The sequence below is a fragment of the Mesoplodon densirostris genome, chromosome 11 (genome assembly GCF_025265405.1).
Source record: "Mesoplodon densirostris isolate mMesDen1 chromosome 11, mMesDen1 primary haplotype, whole genome shotgun sequence".
Taxonomy (NCBI): Eukaryota; Metazoa; Chordata; class Mammalia; order Artiodactyla; family Ziphiidae; genus Mesoplodon; species Mesoplodon densirostris.
This window is the reverse complement of record NC_082671.1, coordinates 86,038,994-86,059,098: the sequence shown is the minus strand read 5'-3', so window position 1 is coordinate 86,059,098 and position 20,105 is coordinate 86,038,994. Positions and strand designations below refer to the sequence as shown.

Here is a 20,105-nt window from a genome sequence, read left to right as displayed (position 1 = left end):
CATTTGGTTACTTGCAGGGAATCTGAGTCAAATCTATACTGAGAATTGGAAAAAGAATGGCTCTGCAGTAATGTCTATGGGTAGAATTCAGAGGGTCTGCAAACTTGGACAGGCAAAACCAAAAAATCTTTCTACTAATCTCTAAGTGAAATACGGAATTTCCTTCCGTTACGAATGTAGTCAACAAATCACAGTATTATCAATGACACCAGGGCTTTATCACCATAGAAATCGCATGTTTTTTTATATGACATTACGGTTGTTGCAGGCATCTCAAAATATTGTTTACTCTCACCAGTAAATTCAAAATCATGACAGTTATTAGATCCACACCACCTCTTCCTATTTAATGTATTACCTAAAGAAGCACATGTATTACTCTGTCACTCCTCAAAATTATTTTAATAACTTTATTTCAGGCCAATTGGTTTCCTCTTAATCTTATGAATTCTATTCTGTAACTTCAAAAATTACTCCGAGACAAGATCCATAGGATTCACCACATTCCCAGAGGGATTCTGGCCTAACCTTAAAAAGGTTAAGAACACTTGTTTTATACAGAAAGTGAGATTACATTTAAAAGCTATAATTTAATAGAACAAGCAGATAAAATGTGCTTACCTCTTATATCCTGAAGTCTTTCTGTAGTATTAAAATACTTCATAGACATAATTTATTACACATCATCTCTCAAAATACCTTATTCACAACTACAATTAAAAATGAATTGCAGAGCTTCCCTGGTGGCGCAGTGGTTGAGAGTCTGCCTGCCAATGCAGGGGACACCGGTTTGTGCCCTGGTCTGGGAAGATCCCACATGCCGTGGAGCGGCTGGGCCCGTGAGCCATGGCTGCTGAGCCTGCGTGTCCGGAGCCTGTGCTCCGCAACGGGAGAGGCCATAACAATGAGAGGCCCGCATGCGGAAAAAAAAAAAAAAAAAAAAAAAGAATTGCAACAGAACAGGAGCTGAGCTAATTATCACCCTCCCATTTTACATGGACGGAGCTGCTTTGTATCAGGGCCTTTGGGTTCCTCAGAAAATAAATTCTTTGGCTGGCATCCAGGACAGCCTCGCCTTTCATCAAGTTCTGCTCTACAGAAAGTGTTAGAATGATTTTAGCCTATGGTTTTCAAACAAACACTTGCTAAGCAGAAGTTTGAATTTTCAGAAGCAAAAGTTTCAATTTTCAGTAAGGGATTTTTAAAAGTCATGTATTAATTCGATTCTGATCTTTTGTCAAATCTGCTTATTAGCCTGTTCATAACTCAAATTTATAGCTTCAGAACAGAACAGATGTTTTTAATATCCCATTTTCTACCAACATGGGAAATCCTGGATTTCTAAAACCTAGAGGGAGTTAATGCCATCCCAGACTAAAGGCAAAGATTATAGGAAAAGTAATATAATATGTTGTTAAAGTCACTTATAAATATTTTGAACAAGATCAAAGAAACTACCTGATCCAAATTTAATCAAAGTTCAAAAGCTTTTCTCCCCCTCCGCAAATACAGAAATGGAAAAAATACTTCAGAGGAATTTTTAAATTATATTTTCATTATATTTTCTCCACTGTGATCCCCACTGATTCACCTTGTTTCAACACCAATGTAGTAGCTTTCCACAAATAAAAGACTTTTCATTGAAAAATTTATAATACATATAACACAAAATAAAGACAATAAAAAACAAACAAAAAAAAATCCTACCTAACAAAAAAACACCAACCCTAAAAGGATATATGATAGTCATCCCTGGATGGTAGAAGATGAAGAGGGAGTTTGTTTTTTTATAATATGTAACATATTTTTTATAGGCACAAAAGATCCCTTCAAAAAAGAAAAGTGACCCCTACAAAAATAAATCCTCAGAATATTCTCACTCAAACAAGTGACCAGGAACTTCCCTAGTGGCACAGTGGATAAGACTACGTGTTCCCAATGCAGGGGGCCTGGGTTCGATCCCTGGCCAGGGAACTAGATCCCACATGCATGCTGCAACTAAGAGTTTGCATGCCGCAACTAAGGAGCCCGCCTGCCACAACTAAGGAGCCCACGAGCTGCAACTAAGGAGCCTGTGTGCTGCAACTAAGACCTGGCACAACCAAATAAATAAATAAATGAATTAATTAATTTAAAAAAATACCAGGGACTTCCCTGGTGGTGCAGTTGTTGAGAATCCACCTGCCAATGCCGGGGACTCGGGTTCGAGCCCTGCTCCAGGAAGATCCCACATGCCGTGGAGCAACTAAGCCTGTGTGCCACAACTACTGAGCCTGAGTTCTAGAGCCCGTGAGCCACAACTACTGAGCCCATGTGCCACAACTACTGAAGTCTGCGTGCTCAGAGCCCGTGCTCTGCAACAAGAGAAGCCACCGCAAGAAGCCCGTGCACCGCAATGAAGAGCAGCCCCCGCTCGCCACAACTAGAGAAAGCCTGCGTGCAGCAACAAAGACCCAATGCAGCCAAAAATAAAATAAGTAAATAAATATTAAAAAAAAAAGACCTGGAGGAAAAGAAATGTGTTAAACTTAAAAAAAAAAAAAAAAAGGTGACCAGATCAATATAAATTTTAGGAGCTGGGAGGCACCCTTAGGGGTTGGGTGTGACCCCAAAGAATAGGACTGTAAGCTCCATAAGGGCAGGGACCACCACTGTGTTGTCTGCCAGTGTATACAGGTGCCCAGCTCAGAGCCAGCCTGTATCAATACTGGTTGAATGAGTAGGTGATTGATTAATGGAGGTGAGAATCTGGCCTTGAAAGTCAGGTTTCAGGAGAAGGTAAGAAAATGAATGCATCTAGAACAAAGGAAAATAAGGTTTGGGCAATTCTTTGGTTATATAGAACAGGTATATAATTGTGGTCTTTATACTGTGGATAAATCATTTTTTTTTCTAAAGTAAGATTTAACTTTTCAGAACAGTTTTACATTTACAGCAAAATTGAGGGAAAGGTATGAAGATTTCCCATACATCTCCTGCCCCCACAAATGCACAGCCTACCCCGTCATCAACATACCCCATCAGGGTGGTCCATGTGTTACAATGGATGAACCTACACTGACACATCATGACCACCCACAATCCACAGTTTACATTAGAGTTCACTCTTGGTGTTGTACATTCTGTGGGTTTGGATAAATGTGTAATGACATGTATCCATCATTATGGTAGGATAAGCAGGTTTTCAACTTTCCTAATAAGCAGAATAAAAGTATATCTGTGAAATGATAGAAAACATATACACAGTTATCCCTTGGTATCTGCAGGGGATTAGTTCCAGCACTCCCCTCAGATACCAGGATCTGTGGATGCTCAGTTCCCTTATATAAAGTGGTGTAGTAAAGTCAGCCCTCCCTATCCATGGGTTCCGAATCTGCTGATACCAAGGGCCAACTGTAGGGTCTCTGGCCCCGGTTCCTTGCACAGAGCTCCCCAAATATTTGTAATTTTCTGAGAGATAAGAGCACTAGGAGTGGGACTCCCCTGGTGGCGCAGTGGTTGAGAGTCCGCCTGCCAATGCAGGGAACACGGGTTCGAGCCCTGGTCCGGGAAGATCCCACATGCCACGGAGCAACTAAGCCTGTGTGCCACAGCTACTGAGCCTGCACTCTAAAGCCCGTGAGCCACAACTACTGAAGCCTGCATGCCACAACTACTGAAGCCCACATGCCTAGAGCCCGTGCTCTGCAACAAGAGAAGCCACCGCAATGAGAAGCCCACGCACTGCAACAAAGATAGCCCCTGCTCACCGCAACTAGAGAAAGCCCGCGCGCAGCAACAGAGACCCAATGCAGCCAAAAATAAATAAATAAATAAATCTATTAAAATATATCATATCAAAAATTAATTTTAAAAAAGGGCAGTAGGTGCATCTTTTGTTCTAATATCTGGTCTTTGACCCTAGTTCTGACACAAAGCCACCTTGGAATTTCCTAAGTGACAGTCGTGTCCTTTGTTATAATGAGGTGACTCTTGGTCAGCTCCTAGATGGGGACTGGTAGCCACAAAGACCAAGCCATGATTAAAAGCTTAAAACTTTCAGCCCTACTCTCCACCCTCAAGGAAGGGGAGAGGGGCTAGAAGTAGAGTTAATGATGGGTCATGCTTACGTGATGAAGCCTCTATAAAAACCCCAGAATACAGGGTTTGGTGAGGTTCTAGGGAGCTGGTGTGCCCAGAGAGGGCATGGGATTTCCACCCCCCATACCTTGCCCTATGTATCTCTTCCATATGAAGTTCATTTTTATCTTTTAGCATACCCTTTTATAATAAAACAGTAAACGTAAACAGGTGTTTCCCTGAGTTCTGTGAGCCATTCTAGCAAACTTTCAAACCCAAGGAGAAAGCCATGGGAACCCAGATTTACAGTCGGTCGGTCAGAAATATAGGTTACAGCCTGGGACTTGCGAATGGCATCTGAAGTTTGGAAAGGTCAGGCTTGTGGAAATGAGCCCACTATCTCCAGGTAGACAGTGTCAGAATTGAATTGAATTATAGGACACGTAGCTGGTGTTGAAGAGAGTCGCTTGGTGTGGAAAAAAACCTATATATCTGGTGTCAGAAGCGTTGAGTGTGGTAGTGTGAGAGCCAAGTGGAGACATGGGAGGAGTGCGTTTTTTCTATGGTCTTCTTGGAAGCGGGCGTGATAAAGGGAGCATGACCAATAGGAAGATATTGCCACAACTTGGCGTGAGTTTAGAAAGGCCTGGCCTGGAGCATAACAAGGGAAATGGAAAGGGCAGGAAGCAGAAGCAGAGGAAAACTAGTCAGCAGGTCTTATGACGGAGGAAAGACAAGGAAAGAGAAGCATTTTAGTCCTTTCCACAGTTTTGTTTCTGGGTAACTGGAAGAGTGTTTTTACTCTTAAAAGCAATTTATCAATCCATCCATCCGTCAGATGTTCACAGGCATCCCTGCATAGGGATTCTCAACCTCAAAAAAGGAACAACATTTATTTCCCTAAGTCTTTCAGTTTACTGAGTCCCTGTTCTGTGCCAGAATCTATGCAGACACTGAGTTAGGATAAAACAGATAGTCTCTACCCTGAACTGATGAGGAGGAAGGAAATAAGCAGTGGTAAAGAATTAATGCTGCTCCTTTAGCAGCATCTGTTCACTTTTTAAAAACTGCTCCCTCACTGCTGCCCCAAGATCCCCCTTTGTTCTAACTTCACATAGGATTTGGGCCCCACACAGACTGAAAGATCTGGCCAGATCCACTGCTCTTAGGTGGCCAAAATAAAGGTAAAATTTACAAGTTTTCCCTGCTTAAATTAAGTAAATCACTTTCTTTACTACTTAAAAAAAAACAATTCTAATCTTAAGCATTTCATTATACAACATATACATTCTATTTGATCCTATTTTGAGCTGAGCTTAAAAAAATATTACCAAGAATTCAGTTGGAAATGTTTTACTACAACGAAGGAAGAAATAGCCTAAGTAAAATACCCACTAGAAACCCAAATTAGGTCCTGAAGAAAACACTGCAGACAATAGGATGCTTGTTTGAACAGTAGGGGCAGGACTGCTGTATCTGGGGATTTCCACTTACCTTTCTCTAAAGGATTCCAAAAGAAATTATCTTATCTTATCTGTACTTCATCCCTGCATTTCTCAATCTTCCCTTCTCAAGAAGCCAAGGTGGGCACAAACCTACTTATACCAAGCCAGGTAGGAATCCCTTTCTCTGGCTGAAACTCAATAAATTGAAGTTGTCAGGAGTTGCCTGAAATAATCTCACTCTTTCTCTCTGTTCCTGTGTACTCTGTGCCCCTGGAATTATTCCAAATTCTAAAATGGAAATAAAAGTATCAATACTTCCCTCACAAGGTTGTGTGGAGGATTAAATCATTGAGCTTGTTTATCCAAAGATGAGGATCCAGAGTTAATTCACATGTTTGAACAGATGCAAACGTAAGACTTAAAATCCAACTTCTAAAAATCTAAGTGCGTAGATAGGGGCACTTTGATAACAAAAGTAGAAATATCTTGCAGAGTAGACAGAAATCAGAACATAACAAAAAGGAGCATTGGAAAATAAGAGTTTTAAATAAAAATACGTATAAAACAAACTTTTGGTACCGACCCCCACGTGTCCTTAGGATTATATGACCATAGGCGCTTCAACTAATAGACACTATTTGTGTTGCTGGGGCAAGACACTTCGCCTCTCTGGAGGAGAGACTGTCTCTGAAATTCTCTCTCTCAATGTTGTCCTTTAATTAAGCTACAGATATTTTGGTTAAAGGGATGTTTTAAATGTAGCTTAAAACCAACCAGAATTATTTCCTAAACAGCTTCCAAGCTATCCCAAAGGGACCCAGATATACTGGGGTGCACTAAATTATTAATCATTAATTAAAAGACTCACTCCTTGACCTCAAGGAGTTTATAATCAAATTAAGGAATCAACATTCAAGTCATATAAATATTAGCAAATTCACAAGGCATCAAATAAATATTTACTAAGTCACACTGCACCAATACAAAGGGTTAAGGAGAACTGGAGTAATCAGAGATGGCTTTAGAGGTAATGGAGGACTTCAGGTCAGGTGGAGGAAGGGAAGAATTTGAATCAATGGAAGAAAAGGCATAGAATGAATCATCGGTTATTGCTTTACAAAGTCTATGTTCTTTCTTTAACTTTAGTCCTGACTTTGTAACCTTGAACAAATAAATCCACTAAGGGTCTGCTATATATAAAGTGTGGTACATCATTTAAATAATGGAGATTTTCCAAGTTAAGGGTGGGGAGGGCTTTAAGATTAAAGAAGACAAAGCTCAAAACTAACCCCACGCTCACATCATGTTGGTTATAAAACAAATGAAATCTGTTCTCTTAAAGAGAATTTTTAAAACTTGCCATTGCTATTTCACCATTAATCAATTAAAATCAAACTCAGTATGAAACCTACATTAAACACATGTGTAACTCTTTTACTTAGATCAGTCACAGTGTGGGAAAAAAAATATTTTTACATGAAAATTTCAGAACCTTGCTCCATCCTTCTCTCATTTGAAACCATAGTCTTTTGCCACTAAAAACAGTACTTAATTCGATAGCTGTAGAAATAGCCTAAGCCATTCAATAGCTCATTTATGATACAGCATTGAATTTATCTAGCAAAAACACAACACATGCATGGGCACTTCCTTTTGCCCTGTGTAGTCTAAATCTCTGCCAAATGCAGAGGAAAGAAAGTACAGATGGACAGGATATCCTCAAATTATTTGGTTTGCCTACGTCATTCCAGAGAGAAATCTAGTGCCTGATTCACAGTTAGAAATTCAAATTAAGTAGAAATACCTAGGGTAGCCAGTCCTGGGGCTGAAAGGCAGGACTTCCTCATCAGCAGTTTACTAAGCAAGCTTGGAAGGTATGAAGGTTTTGCCTAAAGTGAAATCAGGAAATCCTGGCTTTCCAGAATTCACCTACCTCATTCAGTATAGCTCTTGGCTTAAGTGAAAGTGATTAAGGATTAAAGCAGGGGTGCCATTGCTTAAGAACACTAATAGGAACCAAGTACCTCAAAATCTATATACATAAAATTACAACTGATTGAATTTTGAGTGGCAGTGGCATTTGAATATTCTTGTGCATTTGGACACAATTCTTCAATTCTTTATTTATTTATCTAGATACTTATCTATCTATCTATTTATTTATTTATTTAGGCCATGCCATGCAGCCTGCAGGATCTTAGTCCCCCAACCAGGGATCAAACCTGTGCCCCCTGCGTTGGAAGCGCAGAGTCTTAACCACTGGACCACCAGGGAAGTCCTTGACATAGTTCTTAATGCACATTATATATGTATATTAAGTCACTGCATATCCAATCCATCTCGGCAAATACCACAGAGGATCTAGTAGTAAGTAGTATGTGTTGGATACTATGCTTGGTACTGAGACTATACTGGCTTTTCATGATGCCAGGCCACTCAATCACTATAAGCCTGTTATTTCATCTACGTAAATAATATTGATATATGTCTAGCTATGGTGAAGACTTAAAGACCCAATGAATATAAAGTCCTGAGCACAGTGTGTGCCTTCACTCAAATCACAGCTTTTTCTTTTTTTAACTATTACAGTGGTAAACTAGACACACAGCCCTGTAATCCTGAAGTTCCAGTAGAAGATACAGACAATGACCAGACATAATGACAATCATGATGATGATAAGGATATGGATACTACTAACAATAGCAGCTAATATTTATTTAGAACTTACTATGACCAAGGCACTATTCTAAGCACATAGCTCATCAATCAATCCTCATAACAACCCTTTGAAGTAAGTGACTAGAGGGCCATGGTAGTTGATATACAAATATGTGGGAGTGACACTCTAAACCTCATTCTTGAGTGGCTGAGAAAGTACCTTCTTGGAATTAATAATATTAACCAGGTAAAACGACACAGCGTTGTGGGGCTGAGACCGTAAAAGAAGTTCTGAGCAAAAGGAATTAACATGTATGAATGCCTAGAGCAGAGAATGCACATGGATGACCAAAGAACTAAAGAAGTTCAGTGCCGGCAATGTCTACGTGAGGCTGCCAGCAGTGTATAAATTCATGTGTTAGGAAAATCGGCTACCGGATAGAAAAAGAGAGGTGTTCTTAGGAAAGGCAGGGTTTCCTAAGAATGACAGGAGTTGCTTTTTGGTAATCTGCCAGAGAAGCCCACCTGTTAGCAGCAGCCTGTACTGGGGGATCCTCTGAACCGGCTTGAGCAGGTAGTGCTTGAGGGCCAGATTAGCACAGCGTGGGCTCATCTGAAAGGAAAAGGCATCCAAAGTAAACACACGCATTTTCCTAAGAAGCAAGGGACCCAGATCCAAGTGCTCGAGAAGCCGAACTTTAAATAGCCAGCAACTCTGGGATTCATGGAGAAGCTCCCTTCAAGGCACAGCTCCTAGGCTGAGTGGGAAACCAGAACCACTCACCACGGAGTCTACCTGCTCTTGTAGAGACATCTCTGAAATCACTGACTCATTGGGAAATTCACAGCCCTCTCGCAGAGGGTGGAGGGTGGAGGCTGCGGTCTGCGTGGTAGGCCAGTCAGAGGCAGCTGCTACCACTCAGAAAAGCATCTACCAGTGTATTCATGAACACACACCAACCCAACAACCGAGAACGAAATGCCTGACCCCCAAAATAAGGTGGCAGAGATAAAACTACTGGGAACTGGACTCAAATAACCATCAGAGCCTATCATCAATATACTCATAATAACCACAGTTGGTGCTGGGGAGAATGCAGAAATTAAGGACAACGTGAAAAGCAGCCTTGCTAAGCAAACCTTGTCTTATAAGCCCGAAGAATGTAAACTTTCTCAGATGAATGGCTACAAAACACAGCCCCCAAATCACACTGTATATGGGAACATTTCATTCTGGAACCCTTTCGACTTGACCACAAGGACATTTGATTCTGCTGAAAGTTTTTTTCTTAGTATGTACAACAGATACTGGTGCCCATTCCTGAGCCTCTCCTCCTATCTCCAATAAAGGTATTTACTGTGGGGTGACATCAAAATGGCCAAGTGAAAATGTCCCTGCCTCCTAAGATGTCCTGGTCTTCTTACACAGCTCAAGTGGGAAGGAAAGAGTTTTTTCAAGTATGATGGTTCTATCTTTTTCTAAATATGTACATCCAGGGTTTGGTATGTAGAATAATTATTAAAGTATAGTGACAATGCATGTTAAGAAAGCATCGAGGGACTCCCCTGGTGGCACAGTAGTTAAGAATCCACCCACCAATGCGGGGGACACGGGTTCGAGCCCTGGTCCAGGAAGATCCCACATGCTGTGGAACAGCTAAGCCCGTGTGACACAACTATGAGGCCATGTGCCACAACTACTGAAGCCCGCGTGCCTAGAGCCCAAACCCCGTAACAAGAGAAGCCCGCGCACCATAACTAAGAGTAGCCCCCACTCGCCGCAACCAGAGAAAGCTCGCGCGTAGCAAAGAGGACCCAACACAGCCAAAAATAAAAATAAATAAATAAATTTATTTTTAAAAAAAGAAAAAAGAAATGAGAAGTAATGAGACATAAGCTTTAAAAAGAAAAAGGGCTTTCCTGGTGGCGCAGTGGTTGAGAGTCCGCCTGCCGATGCAGGGGACACGGGTTCGTGCCCCGGTCTGGGAAGATCCCACATGCCGCGGAGCAGCTGAGCCCGTGAGCCATGGCCGCTGGGCCTGCGCGTCTGGGAGCCTGTGCTCCGCAACGGGAGAAGCCGTAACAGTGAGAGGCCCGCGTACCACACACACACACACAAAAAAGCGTCGATCATGCAAGCATCATTAGATATTAGACAGCTAACTTTCTCCATCATATTTTCTTTTGCTGCCAAGGCAACAGAACAACTCACTGGACACTGATGAAAACCTGGGTCAATTATCAGTTGCCATAGCTGTATATACCACACTTCCATTCTTAATATCAATAGCATGAAAATTTCAGAAGAAAGGAAAAGAGGGAAGAAAAAATGACAAATGATTTTAAAGTTTAATTACCGTACAAATTAGAAATCAGCCATATCTTAATACTTCTAAAACTTTTCTAGTTTGCTGTAACTGGAATTCACTAATATTTTTAGTTTCAAAACAGAGAAATGGTAGCAAAACAGAGGACGGTAGCAAAAATACCTCAAATTCTCTAACAACAGCAGCAAAACCTGGGTTTTTCTTGTACTGCTCATCCAACAAAGCTATATTCTTATCAAATTCTTTGATATATGTGGAATACATTTTTAGATATGGTCCCTTCTTTACAAAGATATCAGCAATTCTTTGTTGTTCTGTCCTAAGGATAGAGGATAGACAAAAACAGAAAAAGAGTCATTACGGTATCCAAAACATATCCAGTGATGAGCAGAGCCCCATTTCCAAGCCATCAACTTACCTTTTTTCCCTCTTCTTGTAAGAAATATCCCCAAATGCCCACTCTTTCCCATTTCCATTATTGCTACCATTACATCTTGCCTGGACTCTGCCAGTCCTCTGACTGGTCTCCCTGCTTTCACCATCTCATGCTTCTGTATAGCCAGAGACTGTTCAGAAAATTCAGATGAACTCTTAAGATAACTTTTTATAAGTGTAATGATAAAGTATGGACAGGAAAACTCTTTTTAATTATGTTTTATTTTATCATGCTTTTAAAAAATAGCTTTTAATCATTCCTCAGCCCTTAAACTCTGTGTAATTTTACACTTAGGCTGCAGCTAAGCATTAATCACTATTTAGCATATTTTCCCAACATGCAGAAGCAAGGTATCTGTAAAACAGGCAGAGGTATTTTCCTGGATTATGTATAAAGAACGCTTAGAGGGAAATTTTCATCATTTTTATCATGAAAGTAGGTGATACACCATGTTGTTATTTTGGGTTCCCCACGGACTTCAACAATAAATTCAATCCCCCTAGACCAAACTGTACACATTTCCAAAGATGTCACCAAAGTTTCTGTTACTGTCTAAAGACCAATAAAAGCAGTTAACCTTTGGTATTCTTTTCCTGTTCTAAAATCTACAACATCTGCAACAATGTCATATATGTGTAAATTTTCCAAACCAAACAACAAATCTTCCTATTATCTCGGTGAATGCCCTCCTTTCCAAAATGCAGTTTCCTGGCTTGAAGCTCCAAAAAGATAGATGAGACATTTAAAAATGTCTCCAATGTGAATACATCAACTAAACTCTCCCAATTTCAAAAATCCTGATTATAAAGGTCACCTATAGAAAGTTAAATTGGCTGACTATGGGCCCTTCCTGCTTTTGAGGCAACATTACCAAAGAATTTAAAAATTTAGAGTACTGAATTAGGTGCAACAGTGAATTTTGGCCATCCAAAGTGATCAATCCGCAGGTAACTGCCAAGAAAACTCAATATATTGAAAAAACACAATGTCAGGAACAATGCCTCTCTGTCATATGCAGGGCCCTTATGGCTTCATCTAAACTTGGAAACTGGGAAAGCTAGTCAGTCCATTTTTACCAGTTCAACATTCTTTCCTCCAGTTCCTTCAGGAGATCCCGATTGAGCTCGTATAGCTGAGGCAAGTAGTATAGGATCTGATTTAGGATCCGGTCCTCAATCACTGGTTTCCCAAGTTGCCTGGAAGCATGGGCTACTGCATCCCGGAAATCCTGTTACAGTTCAGAGGAGGAAAAACAATACACATACATATGTAACTTAATAAAAAGCTTTTTCCCCAGTCACTCTCCTCCCTACAACAATATAAACTGCAAATTGTATTTCCCACGAAGAACTCAAATTGTAAAGTACCCACTTCCTCCTATCCCACTTACTTGGATAGGACACACACACACACACACAAAATGGCTGGGGTGGATATTTGGTCTTAAAACAGACTGTGTGGTATTTCTCTTAAATCTTTTGGTTTGATCTCCAAACTTAGTAATTATACTAAGGGGTATCTGTAAATTGTATTGCAACTCTAAGTAGTCCTTAAAATTATTCCAATACTACTATATGAACAAAATCCATTTATTTTAAAAGTCTCCAGATCTTAATTTTATTTTGGAAGTGTCCCTTTGTCCACTTTCAGTAATTATTTCCCAAATGCTGGAGCATTCTAAGTGAGGCATGTGGAGGGTGGTACATTCTTGATAATCAGAGAATACTGAATCCAAGCCCTTACTCCTAAAATACTGTGTTTGTTTGAGCTAGCTCCATTTTCCTCATCTGTTACATGGGTTATGAGACTTTAATTAGATACTGCACACAAAGCTTCTTACAATGTATTTGGCACACAGAATCAACAAAACATTTTAACTCTGGACCTTAAACTCTCTCCTCCCTCTATCCAACCTCCCCATAAATTCACCAGAATCTATACTTTTCACAAATAAAACCTTTTCTCATCACATAGCACTTTTCCCTGTAAGACTATTTATAACATGTTTTAAGACAGGCCCACCCCACCCCACCCTACCCTATCACTCCAGAGGACTTGGAAAGGGTGGGGTTGGAGATGGTACTTCTCTAGATTTCACTATATCTTGAAGCCTACCCCCAGGGGATAAGTAAAACAATGGTGGACTCTGTTCTATAGTCCTGAGGATTCAATAACAAAGGTTGTTCCTTCTTAGAAACAGGAGGTTTAATTAAAACCGTGAAGCAAAGGTTTGGTAAAACAGACTCTCTACTAGGCTTTATCTTCTTTCTCCTTTCTAACTGCTTTCCCTTCAGGAATTCACTGGGCAAATCAAATAAACAAAAAGAAAGACCCTGATTTCTTCCCTGATCCTTTCAGCACCTACCCCTTACATACATACAGTAACCATTAGTATTTCTTATGCTTCTTGTGAAGGGCACCAACCTCATACCTAATTTAAAAGTACACAAAAAGCTCCTAGAGTAATGAAAATAAAAACAAAAATAAACAAACGGGACCTAATTAAACGTGAAAGCTTCTGCACAGCAAAGGAAACTATAAACAAAATAAAAAGACAACCCACAGAATGGGAGAAAATATTTGCAAACAAAGCAACCGACAAGGGATTAATCTCCAAAATATATAAACAGCTCATGCAGCTCTATGTCAAAAAAACAAACAATCCAATCAAAAAATGGGCAGAAGATCTAAATAGACGTTTCTCCAAAGAAGACCTACAGATGGCAGAGAGGCACATGAAAAGATGCTCAACATCACTAATTATCAGAGAAATGCAAATCAAAACTACAGTGAGGTACCACCTCTCACTGGTCAGAATGGCCATGATCAAAAAGTCTACAAACAATAAATGCTAGAAAGAGTGTGGAGAAAAGGGAACCCTCCTACACTGTTGGTGGGAATGTAAATTGGTACAGCCACTATGGAGAACAGTATGGAGGTTCCTTAAAAAAACTAAAAATAGAACTACCATATGATCCAGCAATCCCACTCCTGGGCATATATGAGAAGAAAACCATACTTCAAAAGGATACATGCACCCCAATGTTCATTGCAGCACTATTTACAATAGCCAGGACATGGAGGGGACTTCCCTGGTGGTCCAGTGGTTAAGACACCACACTTCCATTGCAGGGGGCACGGATTCAATCCCTGGCCAGGGAACTAAGATTCCCACAGGCCTTGTGGTGCAGACACACACACACAAAAGACATGGAGGCAACCTAAATATCCATCAACAGATGAATGGATAAAGAACATGTTTATATATGTGTGTGTGTGTGTGTGTGTGTGTGTGTACAAATACAATGGGGGTATTACTCAGCCATTAAAAAAAAGAATGAAATAATGTCATTTACAGCAACATGGATGGACCTAGAGAGCATCATACTAAGTAAAGTCAGACAGAGAAAGACAAATATCATATGATATCACTCATATGTGGAATCTAATTTAAAAAAACAATACAAATGAACTTATTTACAAAACAGAAAGACTTACAGATATCGAAAACAAACTTATGGTGATCAAAGGGTAAATGTGAGGGGGAGGGATAAATCAGGAGCTTGGGATGAACACACACACTACTATATATAAGACATAACCAACAAGGACCTACTGTAGAGCACAGGGAACTCTACTCAATATTCTGTGATAACCTATACGAGAAAAGAATCTAAAAAAGAATGGATATATGTATATGTAAAAAAATAAATAAAAGTACACAAAAAGATTCCTCTTCTGGGAATTCCCTGGTGGTCCAGTGGTAAGGACTCCACCTCTGGGCTTCCACTGCAGGGGCATGGGTTCTATCCCTGGTCAGGGAACTGAGATACCACATGCCGCGATCCCGCATGCCGCGAGGGGTGGCCAAAAAAAAATTAAAAAACGATTCTTCTTCTAAGGTATATTTTAGACAAGGCAAATCCTATGTTCAACAAGTGCTAATAAACCCTTCACTTAGGCCTCAGTACCTGGGACTAACTTTATCAGCCCAAAACCGTCATATTCACCCAAAGGAACCAACTAGTTAGACCAGTAACTAAAGAACTACTTTGACAACTAATTACTTTAATATAAAATAAGAATCCGTTACTTGTATAAACTACAATCCAGAAAACCACACAAAACAGCTCCAGAAACCAAATGGATCTGGGCCAAATTCCATCTCCCAACAGCTTGTTTCTATCAGCATTCACATTTAGTAAGAGAAAATAGAGCCAACTTAACACTTTCGAAAGTCATTAGACTTTCCATCAGGCGGAACTATACAGAATATATTTACATACCACGAATAACATCCTCAACTGTAAATGTATTCAAAGCACAACAGTTAAACATCTTCCATAGCATTTTTTTACCAGTTTAATGATTAATATAATTTAGACGCAAGAGTTTCCTTGTTCAGCAAAACAAGAAGCACTGCCCTTTCTTCTGGTAGGATAAATGATGAATATGTTTGTCCCTTGGCAGCAGGATGACTTTTATTTTCCAGTTGGAAGACATTTCCTCAGCCAGGACAATGACAGCAGACATTAGCTGCTAAGTAGCTTAAGGACCCTGTTTGACACAGCTTTTGCTAGACTCTGTATTCCATATGTCTGCCACCATTGCCAAAAAGGAAACTGGTTTATTTAAGACACACGCAACAGACACTAGCCAAATCCACACTGTACTGACCAGTGAGGTGGCCACTTCTAACTGGAGGTCCCTGTCACATACCAGGCAAAACTTTAGTTTTTTTTCCAGTACTACTGGGTGGTGTCGACAGCTCTAGAGGAATGAATGGGCTATGATGCCTTTTTAAAAATTATGAGTAGCATGTCAGAATAAAAGAGAAATATAATTATAAGCACAAAAGAAGAACGTTTAACAAAGACAATAGGAATTTAGAGAGTTTATACCCAACTATTAAATACTATTCCTAAGACCCAGAGAGTTACATATTTTAAACAAGTACTACCAGGGCCATTGTTAGTCTTCATGGTGGATTTTTGAAAACAGAAAAGAGCACCCCTTCCTCCAGGCCAGTGCAACTCAGACCAAGGGCCCTACTCATAACAGATGGCCTTCTTAATTGCACAGCGCAGCCCTGGCCCCAATTCATTCCCTCACCTCGTGGGCTACCATCCCCTGAAAGCCATGTGCAATGGCCCCAGTGCCAGATGCAACTAATCCACACAGGAACTACACACAGTCTCTAACTTCTCAGCTCTTCATGAACCTCAGCCATTTCCAAACTCATGCCACTGGAAGGAGGAAACTTTTTTTTTTTTAATAGAAAAGATGATTACAACATATCTCTGGTTATTTTTCTAAATGCTAACAGCCAGGATAATTTGGGAAAGTGTGATGACACTTAAGAGCCAGAGGCAAAACTATTTTGAGGCAGAAGAATCTAAATTTACCAACACCCCCTTGACTACATCAGTGAGGATGCAAGACCACAGGACTGGCACTTTCAATAAGATCCAAAGTATACTTTTTCACACTGGAAAAGGTGGGTAATTAAAATAAAAGAGGTGAGGGGAGCTAGAGTGTAAAAATGTTAGGTAAGCAGGTGAGGTTTTTGATATCAACTACATATACTTCAATCTATTGTTCTAACATAAAACCTACCAAAGATTCTGTATGCAAAACGGAACCATCTACACTCTAGTTTCTGATCACCAACAACTTGGCCTTTTTAGAAACAGAAATGGGCTTCTGGATTAAAAAGCATACCATAATAGTATTCTTAATAATACTAAGAAAACCTACAAATAAGAACCAGATCAACTTAAAAAAAACTCAGCTCCTTTGAGGTATTAACATACTAGCTTTACCAGCTCTGATCACTTGGGCAAGAGCAAGCAAAAATCAATGCAAATAAAATCAAGTCTGAACATCTAAAGCAATGAAGCACAAAACAGATGGCCTTGTTTGTCAGGTCAGGCTTTATATCTCCAGGACCAAAGAGAAGTAAGTGAGTTAATAACCAGCTGTCCTGACTGGGCTTCCTGACCTTAGGGCATTACTTAACCACTATGATGACACAGTGAATTACAAAGACTAAATGGACATATGAGCAGACAGGGAGCTCTGCAGGGCTCCCTGCCTACATGTAGGGCATTAAGAATCACTGCATATTAAGCAAAAGCAAAGCAGCTGCTAAGGTCAAAGAGCTTTGAAAAATATACAGAAAGCAGTGTGATACTATGAAGTTAAAGCGGGTGGGGGGAAGGCTCCACGTTGATTTTGTTTTAAAATGAAAATATTTGACGAATGAAGTTACTCCTCCCTCTATGTTCAGACCTGGTGATATCATGTACAATCATCAATGCAAAACTGTATAAAACATGGATGAAACCTACCCTTTGTCTCAAATCTCCAACCCCTGCTTAATAACATTAAGAAATAATCATCATAATATATCCTAAATGATCATCTTTAGAAGATGAAAAACTAGAACTTCTCCAGTTTCCTGACCCAACTGAAAGAATTCTGAATGCAAGCCAATATACTCAAAGATACACTGTACCCTACACAACATGGCAGAGATTTCAAGTAACAATTTTTAATCAATTTCTGAACATTCACTTAGTGCAAGGGCTCAAACAGACCAGAGTTCAAAGTCTGGCTTTGCCATTTAATGGGTTTTGCCATTTAGTGGGTTACTTTTGGCAGTTAGCTTACTTTCTTCATTTAAAAAAACAGAAATGACATCTATCTGATAGGGTGGTTATGAGGATTAAAATAGATAATTTGTGTAACATATCATGCTGTGAGGTGCACAGAGAGTACTCAATAAGGCCATTTATTTAATTAAAGGAGATTTGGTTATCTTAAATGATACATGACCACCATTTAAGATCCACAAGTCCCTGGAAGCTTGGAAAGAGAGCCCTCAAACAGAGGTCTATAAACAGAAGGAAACATTATACCAAACCAAGGTGAGGGAAACAAACACCTCAGCAGCAAGACAAAGGCACTCTTAACAATGAACTTCAGGGACTTCTCTAACGGTCCAGTGGTTAAGACTCCATGCTCCCAGTACAGGGGGCACGGGTTTGATCCCTGACTGGGGAACTAAGATCACACGTGCCACAAGATGTGGTCAAAAATTAAAACAAACAAACAAACAAACAAAAACCAATGAACTTCATTCAGTGAAGGATAGTCCTCACGTGAAGGAAGCTGCTCAGAAGTGAAAGTCTGGTAGCCACATCAATAGACACTAAAGGCGGATTCTTTATAACTAAAGAACAAATGATACTTAAACGGTTCTCAGAACTGAAAAGACAAGGTATATTCAGTAGAACAAGATGAAGTCATTTTAAGATGGTAAAAACTGGAGGCTTCTATGAAGAAGTCTTTTATTATTTTATTTATTTATTTATTTAATTTATTTTTGGCTGTGTTGGGTCTTCGTTGCTGCGTGCAGGCTTTCTCTAGCTGTGGTGAATGGGGGCTACTCTTTGTTACAGTGCACGGGCTTCTCATTGCGGTGGCTTCTCTTGTTGCAGAGCATGGGCTCTAGGTGCACGGGCTTTGGTAGCTGTGGTTCACGGGCTCTAGAGCGCAGGCTCAGTAGTTGCAGTGCAGAGGCTTAGTTGCTCCACGGCATGTGGGATCTTCCCGGATCAGGGCTCGAACCCGTGTCCCCTGCATTGGCAGGCAGATTCTTAACCACTGCACCACCAGGGAAGCCCAAGGAAGTCTTTTATAATGCATTTTTTAAAAAGATATATTCTATTTACTAACAGACATCTGAATGTCCAAGTAGCTTTGCCTCTAACTCTATGGATTTTAATTGGGAGTCTCTCAAATTTTCAAGGTAATGTATATCCCAGTCTAAGGCAATTGGTAGAACAAAGATGCTTCATTACGAGTACTACTTACCTACTGCTTAACCAGCCCATCTTTGTTAAAAAGACCTCAAAGTCTCTAATCATTTTCTTTCAAAATATATTTTTTAAATCATGCTATTTAGACATTTAAAAAATAAACTTATAGATATGTCTATTAAACCAGTCTCCCATCAGAAAGCAAATAAGATAACGAAAGCAAAAAAACACTGTATCATTTGTACTTAATTATATTAGATGTCTAAGGTGTTTTATCTGGAAAATGGCATTTATATACAATATAATAGCAACCTCTGGATTGGACAACTTCTGCTACAAAAGAGGAGAAGAAATATAAACAACTAGAGTTTCACCAAACCAAGTATTATTCAGCAGTTTCCTATCATTCATTTAACATACTAATTTAGTATGATACCAATAAACAAAACAGATAAAAATCCCTGCTTTCATGGAGCTTACTTTCTAACGGAAGAAGAAACCTAGTAGGGTATTTTTCAGGAACAAATTCTATTTTGATTGATTTTAGTAAAAGCTTACTAAGATAACATTAAAACTAAATAGTATGGATTTTAACTGACATAAATACATTCTAAATAACAACACTATATTTTGAAGGACCTCCACTTAGCCTGCAGCTAAAACTAACTGGTGCCTAACAGTTTTTTGTATGATCACATTTAACCATTACACCAACTTTATGTGGTTATTATTATTCCCATTTTCCAAAGAAAACAAGGCTTCATTAACTTGCCCAAGAGCACACAGTTAGTGGCAGAAGCAGAATTCTTAACCACTAACCAATTAGTCCCATTCATTCATTCAATAACATTTACTGGGGGCCTTCCACTGAATAGGAATGATGGGAGGCTCTGAAGATACAGGATATCTGCCCTCACCTAGCTTACATGTTAGTACAGGAGACCAAAAACAAACAAGTAAACAAACAGATATACAAAACATATGCAGTATCAAGAAGAAAAGAAACACAGGAAAGTTGAAGAGAAAAGGATGGTCAGTGAAGACCTCTCTGAGGAAGTCACATTAAGCCCAGACTGGAAGGATAAAGAACTAGCCATGAGCAAATGAAGGAAGGATGAACGTTCCAGGAAACTGCATTGGCAAAATCTCTGAGCAGGAATAACCTTAGCACTGAACTAAGAACTGAAAGGAGGCTGGTATGGCCAGAACATGGTCTGCAAGTGAGAGAATGTCTTTCTCTCTTTCACCAACATTTCACCTCATTACTAAAGGCCAAATCACAGGGTGCCTTACAGGCAGGGGGAACCATAATTAACATAATTAACACAGAAGTTAATCCATTTAGAGGAAATCAGA

General features: G+C 39.8%; 1 protein-coding gene across 3 annotated transcripts in view; it reads right to left on the bottom strand.

Moving 5' to 3' along the window:
• FGD6 (FYVE, RhoGEF and PH domain containing 6) overlaps nucleotides 1-20,105 on the bottom strand; it is a 109,949-nt gene that overhangs the window by 32,922 nt on the left and 56,922 nt on the right. For 2 of the 3 annotated variants that reach the window (XM_060112218.1, XM_060112219.1), the window contains exons 6-8: nucleotides 12,003-12,154; nucleotides 10,653-10,809; nucleotides 8,689-8,776 (exon numbers count right to left, since the gene is read on the bottom strand). In XM_060112218.1, the coding sequence (XP_059968201.1) occupies nucleotides 8,689-8,776; nucleotides 10,653-10,809; nucleotides 12,003-12,154 (397 nt within the window). The remainder of the gene's footprint in view (nucleotides 1-8,688; nucleotides 8,777-10,652; nucleotides 10,810-12,002; nucleotides 12,155-20,105) is intronic. The other variant, XM_060112220.1, reaches the window with a different exon arrangement.